The 13,047-nt window shown below is 39.7% G+C and overlaps 1 protein-coding gene across 2 annotated transcripts in view; it reads left to right on the forward strand.

Annotated features, from left to right (window-relative positions):
- tmem110l (transmembrane protein 110, like) overlaps positions 1-13,047 on the forward strand; it is a 52,627-nt gene that overhangs the window by 14,689 nt on the left and 24,891 nt on the right. For both annotated transcript variants that reach the window (XR_009817667.1, XM_061983549.1), the window contains exons 3-4: positions 8,467-8,562; positions 8,642-8,763. Coding sequence is in view for 1 of the 2 variants with exons in the window: in XM_061983549.1 (XP_061839533.1) it covers positions 8,467-8,562; positions 8,642-8,763 (218 nt within the window). In the remaining variant the exon portion in view is untranslated. The remainder of the gene's footprint in view (positions 1-8,466; positions 8,563-8,641; positions 8,764-13,047) is intronic.

Genomic DNA, 13,047 nt, shown 5'->3' on the forward strand with positions numbered 1-13,047 from the left:
ACTACACACCGTAGGAGGATACAATAGCTCACCGGGTGGATCTACACCTGACATCCACTGTAATGATACCAAGTACAATAGCGTATCTAGTCGATACTACTATGATTACATCGATATTTTTAAGTATCACAAAATCTTTTTTCGTTTTTAAAAAATGTAGATGATATTTATAAACTCAGGACATACAGTGGGGCAAAAAAGTATTTAGTCTGCCACCGATTGTGCAAGTTCTCCCACTTAAAATGATGACAGAGGTCTGTAATTTTCATCATAGGTACACTTCAACTGTGAGAGACAGAATGTGAAAAAAAATACAGGAATTCACATTCTAGGAATTTTAAAGAATTTATTTGTAAATTATGGTGGAAAATAAGTATTTGGTCACTTCAAACAAGGAAGATCTCTGGCGCTCACAGACCTGTAACTTCTTCTTTAAGAAGCTCTTCTGTTCTCCACTTGTTACCTGTATTAATGGCACCTGTTTGAACTGGTTATCTGTATAAAAGACACCTGTCCACAGCCTCAAACAGTCAGACTCCAAACTCCACTATGGCCAAGACCAAAGAGCTGTCGAAGGACACCAGGAAAAGAATTGTAGACCTGCACCAGACTGTGAAGAGTGAATCTACAATAGGCAAGCAGCTTGGTGTGAAACAATCAACTGTGGGAGCAATTATCAGAAAATGGAAGACATACAAGACCACTGATAATCTCCCTCGATCTGGGGCTCCACGCAAGATCTCATCCCGTGGGGTCAAAATGATCATGAGAACGGTGAGCAAAAATCACAGAACCACACGGGGAGACCTGGTGAATGACCTGCAGAGAGCTGGGACCAAAGTAACAAAGGTTACCATCAATAACACAATACGCCGACAGGGAATCAAATCCTGCTTAAGCCAGTGCATGTCCAGGCCCGTCTGAAGTTTGCCAGAGAGCACATGGATGATACAGCAGAGGATTGGGATGAATGTCATGTGGTCAGATGAAACCAAAATAGAACTTTTTGGTACAAACTCAACTCGTCGTGTTTGGAGAAAGAAGAATACTGAGTTGCATCCCAAGAACACCATACCTACGTGAAGCATGGAGGTGGAAACATCATGCTTTGGGGCTGTTTTTCTGCTAAGGGGACAGGCCGACTGATCCGTGTTAAGGAAAGAATGAATGGGGCCATGTATCGAGAGATTTTGAGCCAAAACCTCCTTCCATCCGTGAGAGCTTTGAAGATAAAACGTGGCTGGGTCTTCCAGCATGACAATGATCCCAAACACACCGCCCGGGCAACGAAGGAGTGGCTCCGTAAGAAGCATTTGAAAGTCCTGGAGTGGCCTAGCCAGTCTCCAGACCTCAACCCCATAGAAAATCTGTGGAGGGAGTTGAAAGTCTGTGTTGCTCGGCGACAGCCCCAAAACATAACTGCTCTCGAGAAGATCTGCATGGAGGAATGGGCCAAAATACCAGCTACTGTGTGTGCAAACCTGGTAAAGACCTATAGTAATCGTTTGACCTCTGTTATTGCCAACAAAGGTTATATTACAAAGTATTGAGTTGAATTTTTGTTATTGACTAAATACTTATTTTCCACCATAATTTACAAATAAATTATTTAAAAATCCTACCATGTGAATTCCTGGATTTTTTTTCACATTCTGTCTCTCACAGTTGAAGTGTACCTATGATGAAAATGACAGACCTCTGTCATCATTTTAAGTGGGAGAACTTGCACAATTGGTGGCTGACTAAATACTTTTTTGCCCCACTGTATGTCCCTGGACTTTGAATATGACCAATGTATGATCCTGTAACTACTTGGTATCGGATTAATACCCAAATGTGTGGTATCATCCAAAACTAATGTCAAGTATCAAAGAAGAGAAGAATAAGTGATTATTACATTTGAACAGAAGTGTAGATAGAACATGTTGAAAGAGAATGTAAGCAGATATCAACAAGTAGATTAATAATTCATTTTCTACCATTTGTCCTTTATAATGTTGACCAAATATTAGAATGATAAATGACATATGTTACTGACTTCCTTTTTATTGTCATTCGTAGACTAGACTTCCTTTTTATTGTCATTCAAATTTGAACTGTACAGCACAGATAAGAACGACATTTCGTTACATAAGCTCATGGTAGTGCAGGATAAAAAAGCAATAAGGTGCATATATAAATAAATAAATATATATAAATAATATATATCATATATATAAAATAAATATATATATATAAATATATATATAAATTAAAGCTGCAAGCAGCATTGGTCGGGCCCGCGCATTTGGCAGGTGCTAGTCCTAACTGTCCCAATACTTTTGTCCAGTGATAGTCATAAGTGTCCCAATACTTTTGTCTACTTTTAGTCTGAAGTGTCCCAAGACTTTTGTGTAGTGTACCTACCTTGTCTGCATTGTGTGGGCACGTTGGTGCTTCCTGCTTTTAAGCAGCCATCTTAAAAAAACAGCAGCGCAGCAGCATCAGTGCAGCGGGTCTTTGAAGTGTCATAAAATCAAAACCGGAGCAGTTAGAAAAAAAGCGCTTCTGTCATTGTAATCACAAGGGTTCAATCTCTCTCCTGTGTTAGTTTGAAGGCGAAACGACAAACGCGCTCAGAGGAGTTTGTTTTTGAAGGAAGGTGACCGGTTTTTACAAAAAATTTGTTTTGAAGGGGGAATAGCAAACTTCCTGTTGATTTTTGCTGGGGGTTGTCAATTTATGAAATGTAGGTCTAAGTGAGACCTACATAGAGGTTTTTGTTTCCAGTGGGAGTTACAGGCAGTTTTGTCAGTTTTTTCATCCGAGGAGCAGTTTTTTCTCCGTTTTATTCAAAAATTGCTCTAGAGCGCAATTTTTAAATTTGGGGTTAGGTTTTTTTATTAGATCACAATTTTAGCCAGTCCTGATGTGTGCGTTCAGTTTGGTGAGTTTTGAAGCGTGTTAAGGGGGTCAAATTACAGCTCAAAGAGGCAAAAGTTACTGTTTTTAGTACTTTTTTGTCTTGAAGGGGGAATAGCCAACTTCCTGTTGATTTTTGCCCGAGAATATACTATTATAAAATCTAGGTCTAAGTCAGACCTACATAAAGGTTTTTGTTTCATGTCTCTCCGACCTTCCTAGTGGGAGTTACAGGCAGTCTAGTTTTTTTTTTCCTAGGGGGCGCTAGAGCGCAATTTTGAGTTTTGGGGTTTGGTTTTTTGATAAAAAGTTTTGCCGTTTATTACTGATGTGTGTGTAAAATTTGGTGAGTTTTGAAGCATGCTAAGGGGGTCAAATTACAGCGCAAAGTTGCGGAAGAATAATAATAATAAAACCTTAGAAAAACAATAGGTCCTTATGCAATGGGCCATGCGGGCCCTAATAAATAAATAGATTACTGTACAGATAAATATATAGCACTTTTTCACATGCGTCCATGTTTATGGATGTATGTTATATTGTCTTTTTTATTCCAGCGAGTTAATCCAGGAGTCTTTGTTTGTTTACTTACTTCTAAAAGACAAGTTGTCTAGTATGTTCACTATTTTATTTAAGGACTAAATTGCAATAATAAACATATGTTTCATGTACACTAAGATTTATTGTTAAAAAAAAGCCAATAATGCAATTTTTTGTGGTCCCCTTCATTTAGAAAAGTATCAAAGTAGCGAAAAGTATCTAAATACATTTTGGTACCGGTACCAAAATATTGGTATCGGGACAACACTAGTGTGTACTAGGGCTGCAACAACTAATCAATTATAAAAATAGTTGGCGATTAATTTAGTCATGGATTCATTGGATCTATGCTATGAGCATGCGCAGAGGCTACTATTTTATTTTTATTTTTTTATAAACCTTTATTTATAAACTGCAACATTTACAAACAATAATCAAAATAAGTATGGTGCCAGTATGCTGTTTTTTCCCCCAATAAAATACTGGAAAGGATAGAAATGTAGTTTGTCTCTTTTATCCGATTATTAATCGATTAATCGAAGTAATAATCGACAGATTAATCGATTATCAAATTAGTTGTTAGTTTCAGCTCTAGTGTGTATAGAACAAAAAATAATATCACACTAATTAGAAGGTACGATGCCCCCATAGAACAGGGGTGTCCAAACTTTTTCCACCAAGGGGATATTTAAAAAAAAAAAAAGGTGTAAATGTGAGAAATATTTCAACACCAAGCTTTGTGTAATTGATAGTTCAAGTTAAAAGGAGTATTCTGACCTTATATCAATAAAATAACCAAAATAAGCTCCGATACGAGCAGTACTGAAGCCACTTTACGTGGACAGCCTCAACGTCACCCAATAAACACACATGGTGGGTCTTTTCTTGTATTTAAACAACTGTTTTTACAAAAGCTTAAACTGGTGTGAGACAGCAGCTACACAACAGCTAAGCACACAAGCTAGACATGCGTCATAAGTGTCCTTACTAGAACAATATTGCCGTCTAAAGCAGCACATTTGTCAATATAAACAAGTATCAAATAGTTCTAGTTGCATATTAATTACTTACTTCAAGGCAGACGCGCATTAGACAGTATCCAGTAACAAGCGTGTCCGCATCATTTGACTTGCTGTTACTCAATGAGTCATTGTGGCAACTAGGTGTCACCAGTAAAACACAATTACCACTCTATTTCAACTTAAAGACAACTTACCGTATTTTCCGCACCATAAGGCGCCCTGGGTTATAAGCCGCGCCTTCAATGAACGGCATATTTCAAAACTTTGTCCACCTATAAGCCGCCCCGTGTTGTAAGCCGCATCTAACTGCGCTAAAGGAATGTCAAAAAAACAGTCAAATAGGTCAGTCAAACTTTAATAATATATTAAAACCAGCGTGATGTGGGCGCGCATGGAGTCGTATATCAACATGGACGGAGCTGCGTGAAAAAAGCCACCCGGCCTCTTCGCGTAAACTTAAACTTACCTTAACCACTCGCTCATCTTTTCTTCATCCATCCCTTCGAGTTAGCTTTTATGATGACGCCGGCTGGAAAGGTCTCTTTTGGCAAGGTCTTCCTTTTGAATATCACCATGGGTGGAAGTTTCTGGCCATTAGCATGGCAAGCTAGAACCACAGTGAAGGATGACTTCTCATTCCCTGTGGTGCGAATATTCACCGTACGTGCTCCCGTTGTATCCACAGTGCGGTTCACAGGAATATCAGTTGCTGTGAAATAGTAATCCGTGTGCGGATGGAGAGATTGCGTCTTTTCATGAACCGGATCCTTGTCGCTTAGTAGGAGCCATTTTGTGGTCTTTACAGATGTAAACACACAAAGGAAATGAAACGTACGGTGATATCCGCGTGCTTTTTCTTCTTCTACGCGGGCGGGTGGTTGCTTACAGTAGAAAAAGAAGCGCTTCCTGTTCTATGGGGGCGGGTGCTTACCTTGGCGGTTGCTTGCGTAGAAGAAGAAGCGCTTCCTCTTCTACGGGGAAAAAAGATGGCGGCTGTTTACCGTAGTTGCGAGACCGAAACTTTATGAAAATGAATCTTAATATTAATCCATATATAAAGCGCACCGGGTTATAAGCCGCACTGTCAGCTTTTGAGAAAATTTGTGGTTTTTAGGTGCGCCTTATAGTGCGGAAAATACGGTAAGTGCATTCCAGGTGGTTAATAATAAATAGGTCAGTGTTTTTCTTACCTAGCATTGTTCTCCGTTTGACTAACTTCACTTGATCAATGACATTTTTGAATTGAATTGTTATGATTTGTGCTGACATATCAGATTAATATCTGTATTGTATGGAGACAGCAGCTACACAACAGCTAAGCACACAAGCTAGACATGCGTCATAAGTGTCCTTACTAGAACAATATTGCCGTCTAAAGCAGCACATTTGTCAATATAAACAAGTATCAAATAGTTCTAGTTGCATATTACTTGTGCATACAAAGTCTCCAAGGCAGACGCGCATTAGACAGTATCCAGTAACAAGCGTGTCCGCATCATTTGACTTGCTGTTACTTAATGAGTCATTGTGGCAACTAGGTGTCACCAGTAAAACACAATTACCACTCTATTTCAACTTAAAGACAACTTAAGTCCATTCCAGGTGGTTAATAATAAATAGGTCAGTGTTTTTCTTACCTAGCATTGTTCTCCGTTTGACTAACTTCACTTGATCAATGACATTTTTGAATTGAATTGTTATGATTTGTGCTGACATATCAGATTAATATCTGTATTGTATGGAGATAGCAGCTACACAACAGCTAAGCACACAAGCTAGACATGCGTCATAAGTGTCCTTACTAGAACAATATTGCCGTCTAAAGCAGCACATTTGTCAATATAAACAAGTATCAAATAGTTCTAGTTGCATATTACTTGTGCATACAAAGTCTCCAAGGCAGACGCGCATTAGACAGTATCCAGTAACAAGCGTGTCCGCATCATTTGACTTGCTGTTACTCAATGAGTCATTGTGGCAACTAGGTGTCACCAGTAAAACACAATTACCACTCCATTTCAACTTAAAGACAACTTAAGTCCATTCCAGGTGGTTAATAATAAATAGGTCAGTGTTTTTCTTACCTAGCATTGTTCTCCGTTTGACTAACTTCACTTGATCAATGACATTTTTGAATTGAATTGTTATGATTTGTGCTGACATATCAGATTAATAATCTGTATTGTATGGAGACAGCAGCTACACAACAGCTAAGCACACAAGCTAGACATGCGTCATAAGTGTCCTTACTAGAACAATATTGCCGTCTAAAGCAGCACATTTGTCAAAATAAACAAGTATCAAATAGTTCTAGTTGCATATTACTTGTGCATACAAAGTCTCCAAGGCAGACGCGCGTTAGACAGTATCCAGTAACAAGCGTGTCCGCATCATTTGACTTGTAGAACAATATTGCCGTCTAAAGCAGCACATTTGTCAATATAAACAAGTATCAAATAGTTCTAGTTGCATATTACTTGTGCATACAAAGTCTCCAAGGCAGACGCGCGTTAGACAGTATCCAGTAACAAGCGTGTCCGCATCATTTGACTTGTAGAACAATATTGCCGTCTAAAGCAGCACATTTGTCAATATAAACAAGTATCAAATAGTTCTAGTTGCATATTACTTGTGCATACAAACTCTCCAAGGCAGACGCGCATTAGACAGTATCCAGTAACAAGCGTGTCCGCATCATTTGACTTGTAGAACAATATTGCCGTCTAAAGCAGCACATTTGTCAATATAAACAAGTATCAAATAGTTCTAGTTGCATATTACTTGTGCATACAAAGTCTCCAAGGCAGACGCGCGTTAGACCGTATCCAGTAACAAGCGTGTCCGCATCATTTGACTTGCTGTTACTTAATGAGTCATTGTGGCAACTAGGTGTCACCAGTAAAACACAATTACCACTCTATTTCAACTTAAAGACAACTTAAGTCTATTCCAGGTGGTTAATAATAAATAAGTTAGTGTTTTTCTTACCTAGCATTGTTCTCCGTTTGACTAACTTCACTTGATCGAAACGTTCCACACTACAAAATTAAATGTTTTAATTGAATTGTTATGATTTGTGCTGACATATCAGATTAATATCTGTATTGTATGGAGACAGCAGCTACACAACAGCTAAGCACACAAGCTAGACATGCGTCATAAGTGTCCTTACTAGAACAATATTGCCGTCTAAAGCAGCACATTTGTCAAAATAAACAAGTATCAAATAGTTCTAGTTGCATATTACTTGTGCATACAAAGTCTCCAAGGCAGACGCGCATTAGACAGTATCCAGTAACAAGCGTGTCCGCATCATTTGACTTGCTGTTACTTAATGTGTCAAGACTTGGTCCTGGGAGTTTGCTTTTCCAGGATGCAACGGAAAGTTGGCACGGGCGAGACGGGAATTAAGGTACATGATTTATTATTATCAAAAAAAAAGGAATAAATGAAAGCGCGCACAGTGGCGGAGAACAAACTATGAAAAACAAAAAGACTATAAACATGGAACCAAAACTTACTTTGACAAGGGACATGAAGCAGGATCTTAGAGGAATGAACAGAGCATAAATGTGGTGTGAGGTCGTCAGGACGAACAACAGAAAATGAATGAACTTAAATACTTATGGACATGATTAACAACAGGTGCGTGACTCAAAACAGGTGCGTGACATGACAGGTGAAACTAATGGGTAACTATGGTGACAAAACAAAACAAAAGTGCACAAAAAGTCCAAAAATAAAACCTGATCACACAGACATGACATAATGAGTCATTGTGGCAACTAGGTGTCACCAGTAAAACACAATTACCACTCTATTTCAACTTAAAGACAACTTAAGTCTATTCCAGGTTGTTAATAATAAATAGGTTAGTACTACAAAATGACATTTTTAAATGTAGTTGTACTGGGACACTCGATGGTTACCGTTAGCAACATGTCAGATTGGTCTTATGTGATGTTGCGTAAGAAAGTGAGACAAAATGTTGAATCCCTCGCAGGTTTTACGACACATCCAAGCAGGCCATCGGCGCTCTCTTCATCCACTTCGCCAACGTCTTTCTGTCCACGCTCACCAAGGAGGACCCGTGCTCGCTGTCAGTTAACGCCTCCGTTTTGTTTTACTCCATAAATCAAATCGTGATAATAATCCTCTTTTTTTTTTCTTTTTTCTAGCTACCTGATGAACTTCCTGCTGGACGCCACAGTAGGGATGCTGGTCATCTGGCTGGCGGTCAAAGTGGCGTCCAGAGTGGTGGAGCACAAGCAGTGGACGCTGCTCACCTTTGGAGAGTACGGTGAGCGCAGGGATGCTGGAATCAATCAATCAATCAATCAATGTTTATTTATATAGCCCTAAATCACAAGTGTCTCAAAGGGCTGCACAAGCCACAACCACATCCTCGGTACAAAGCCCACATAAGGGCAAGGAAAAACTTACCCCAGTGGGACGTCGATGTGAATGACTATGAGAAACCTTGGAGAGGACCGCATATGTGGGTAACCCCCCCCCCCTCTAGGGGAGACCGAAAGCAATGGATGTCGAGTGGGTCTGACATAATATTGTGAGAGTCCAGTCCATAGTGGATCCAACATAATAGTAAGAGTCCAGTCCATAGTGGATCTAACATTATAGTGAGAGTCCAGTCCATAGTGGATCTAACATAATAGTAAGAGTCCAGTCCATAGTGGATCTAACATAATAGTAAGAGTCCAGTCCATAGTGGATCTAACATAATAGTGAGAGTCCAGTCCATAGTGGATCTAACATAATAGTGTCAGAGTCCAGTCCATAGTGGATCTAACATAATAGTAAGAGTCCAGTCCATAGTGGATCTAACATAATAGTTAGAGTCCAGTCCATAGTGGATCCAACATAATAGTAAGAGTCCAGTCCATAGTGGATCTAACATAATAGTAAGAGTCCAGTCCATAGTGGATCTAACATAATAGTAAGAGTCCAGTCCATAGTGGATCTAACATAATAGTAAGAGTCCAGTCCATAGTGGATCTAACATAATAGTGAGAGTCCAGTCCATAGTGGATCTAACATAATAGTAAGAGTCCAGTCCATAGTGGATCTAACATAATAGTGAGAGTCCAGTCCATAGTGGATCTAACATAATATTGTGAGAGTCCAGTCCATAGTGGATCCAACATAATAGTAAGAGTCCAGTCCATAGTGGATCTAACATAATAGTGAGAGTCCAGTCCATAGTGGATCTAACATAATATTGTGAGAGTCCAGTCCATAGTGGATCCAACATAATAGTAAGAGTCCAGTCCATAGTGGATCTAACATAATAGTTAGAGTCCAGTCCATAGTGGATCTAACATAATATTGTGAGAGTCCAGTCCATAGTGGATCCAACATAATAGTAAGAGTCCAGTCCATAGTGGATCTAACATAATAGTGAGAGTCCAGTCCATAGTGGATCTAACATAATAGTGAGAGTCCAGTCCATAGTGGATCTAACATAATAGTGAGAGTCCAGTCCATAGTGGGTCTGACATAATATTGTGAGAGTCCAGTCCATAGTGGATCTAACATAATAGTGAGAGTCCAGTCCATAGTGGATCTAACATAATAGTGAGAGTCCAGTCCATAGTGGATCCAACATAATAGTAAGAGTCCAGTCCATAGTGGATCTAACATAATAGTGAGAGTCCAGTCCATAGTGGATCTAACATAATAGTGTGAGAGTCCAGTCCATAGTGGATCTAACATAATAGTGAGAGTCCAGTCCATAGTGGATCCAACATAATAGTGAGAGTCCAGTCCATAGTGGATCTAACATAATAGTGAGAGTCCAGTCCATAGTGGATCTAACATAATAGTGTGAGAGTCCAGTCCATAGTGGATCCAACATAATAGTAAGAGTCCAGTCCATAGTGGATCTAACATAATAGTGAGAGTCCAGTCCATAGTGGATCTAACATAATAGTGTGAGAGTCCAGTCCATAGTGGATCCAACATAATAGTGAGAGTCCAGTCCATAGTGGATCCAACATAATAGTAAGAGTCCAGTCCATAGTGGATCTAACATAATAGTGAGAGTCCAGTCCATAGTGGATCTAACATAATAGTGAGACTCCAGTCCATAGTGGATCCAACATAATAGTGAGAGTCCAGTCCATAGTGGATCTAACATAATAGTAAGAGTCCAGTCCATAGTGGATCTAACATAATAGTAAGAGTCCAGTCCATAGTGGATCCAACATAATAGTAAGAGTCCAGTCCATAGTGGATCTAACATAATAGTAAGAGTCCAGTCCATAGTGGATCCAACATAATAGTAAGAGTCCAGTCCATAGTGGATCTAACATAATAGTGAGAGTCCAGTCCATAGTGGATCTAACATAATAGTGAGAGTCCAGTCCATAGTGGATCCAACATAATAGTGAGAGTCCAGTCCATAGTGGATCTAACATAATAGTAAGAGTCCAGTCCATAGTGGATCTAACATAATAGTAAGAGTCCAGTCCATAGTGGATCCAACATAATAGTAAGAGTCCAGTCCATAGTGGATCTAACATAATAGTAAGAGTCCAGTCCATAGTGGATCTAACATAATAGTGAGAGTCCAGTCCATAGTGGATCTAACATAATAGTGTGAGAGTCCAGTCCATAGTGGATCTAACATAATAGTGAGAGTCCAGTCCATAGTGGATCCAACATAATAGTAAGAGTCCAGTCCATAGTGGATCTAACATAATAGTGAGAGTCCAGTCCATAGTGGATCTAACATAATAGTGAGAGTCCAGTCCATAGTGGATCCAACATAATAGTAAGAGTCCAGTCCATAGTGGATCTAACATAATAGTGAGAGTCCAGTCCATAGTGGATCTAACATAATAGTGTGAGAGTCCAGTCCATAGTGGATCCAACATAATAGTAAGAGTCCAGTCCATAGTGGATCTAACATAATAGTAAGAGTCCAGTCCATAGTGGATCTAACATAATAGTGAGAGTCCAGTCCATAGTGGATCTAACATAATAGTGTGAGAGTCCAGTCCATTGTGGATCCAACATAATAGTAAGAGTCCAGTCCATAGTGGATCTAACATAATAGTGAGAGTCCAGTCCATAGTGGATCTAACATAATAGTAAGAGTCCAGTCCATAGTGGATCTAACATAATAGTGAGAGTCCAGTCCATAGTGGATCTAACATAATATTGTGAGAGTCCAGTCCATAGTGGATCCAACATAATAGTAAGAGTCCAGTCCATAGTGGATCTAACATAATAGTGAGAGTCCAGTCCATAGTGGATCTAACATAATAGTGTGAGAGTCCAGTCCATAGTGGATCCAACATAATAGTAAGAGTCCAGTCCATAGTGGATCTAACATAATAGTGAGAGTCCAGTCCATAGTGGATCCAACATAATAGTGAGAGTCCAGTCCATAGTGGATCCAACATAATAGTAAGAGTCCAGTCCATAGTGGATCTAACATAATAGTGAGAGTACAGTCCATAGTGGATCTAACATAATATTGTGAGAGTCCAGTCCATAGTGGATCTAACATAATATTGTGAGAGTCCAGTCCATAGTGGATCCAACATAATAGTAAGAGTCCAGTCCATAGTGGATCTAACATAATAGTGAGAGTCCAGTCCATAGTGGATCTAACATAATAGTAAGAGTCCAGTCCATAGTGGATCTAACATAATAGTGAGAGTACAGTCCATAGTGGATCTAACATAATATTGTGAGAGTCCAGTCCATAGTGGATCCAACATAATAGTAAGAGTCCAGTCCATAGTGGGGCCAGCAGGACACCATCCCGAGCGGAGACGGGTCAGCAGCGCAGAGATGTTCCCAGCCGATGCACAGGCGAGCGGTCCACCCCGGGTCCCGACTCTGGACAGACCGATGACGTTAAGATTGTTGTCTCTAATGACCTCATTAACTAATAACGTCTTGGGAGACAATGATCTTATGTTTAAAAAGCCCATATTATAAGTATTGGTCTGTTTTGACGAGTTTTTGTTTAAATTATCCGTAGTAGAAATATTAATAATGTTGCGTTTATTATACGTAGTGCACTTTAAATAGTTTCGACCATATCTAGGAATTGATACGACGGGAATTTTCAGATTGTTTGCTTGATGCTGCGATCGACTGAACGCATCATGATTTGCCACCTCAGTAGAATGCATATCTACCCCGGACACATTCACAACAGAAAACACATTATGTGAGTTGTGTGTTATTCTAAGAAAATTGCTATGCGTACAGGAATTATCCAGCCTGGTGCTGGCTAGTTCTAGCTTAACTGACTCCTCACCCGGACTAGCAGGCTCTGTAATTGCCTGTGACCGGGCTTGCTCTAGTGTAGTTAGTCAAATGTGACTTAAACAGTAGTCTATGTTCTTAGACAGGATGATGGCGCCTTCCTGGTTAGGGTGAAGGCCGTCTCTCATCAGCAAGCCTGGTTTGCCCCAGAAAGAGGGCCAATTATCAATAAACGTTAGTCCCTGTTGTCTACAGAAGCTAGCCAGCCACTTGTTAAGCGAGACTAATCTGCTATATCTCTCATCATTGCCTCTCGCAGGCAGGGGGCCAGAGACAATTACTC

This window comes from Nerophis lumbriciformis, linkage group LG25, assembly GCF_033978685.3.
Source record: "Nerophis lumbriciformis linkage group LG25, RoL_Nlum_v2.1, whole genome shotgun sequence".
Lineage (NCBI taxonomy): Eukaryota > Metazoa > Chordata > Actinopteri > Syngnathiformes > Syngnathidae > Nerophis > Nerophis lumbriciformis.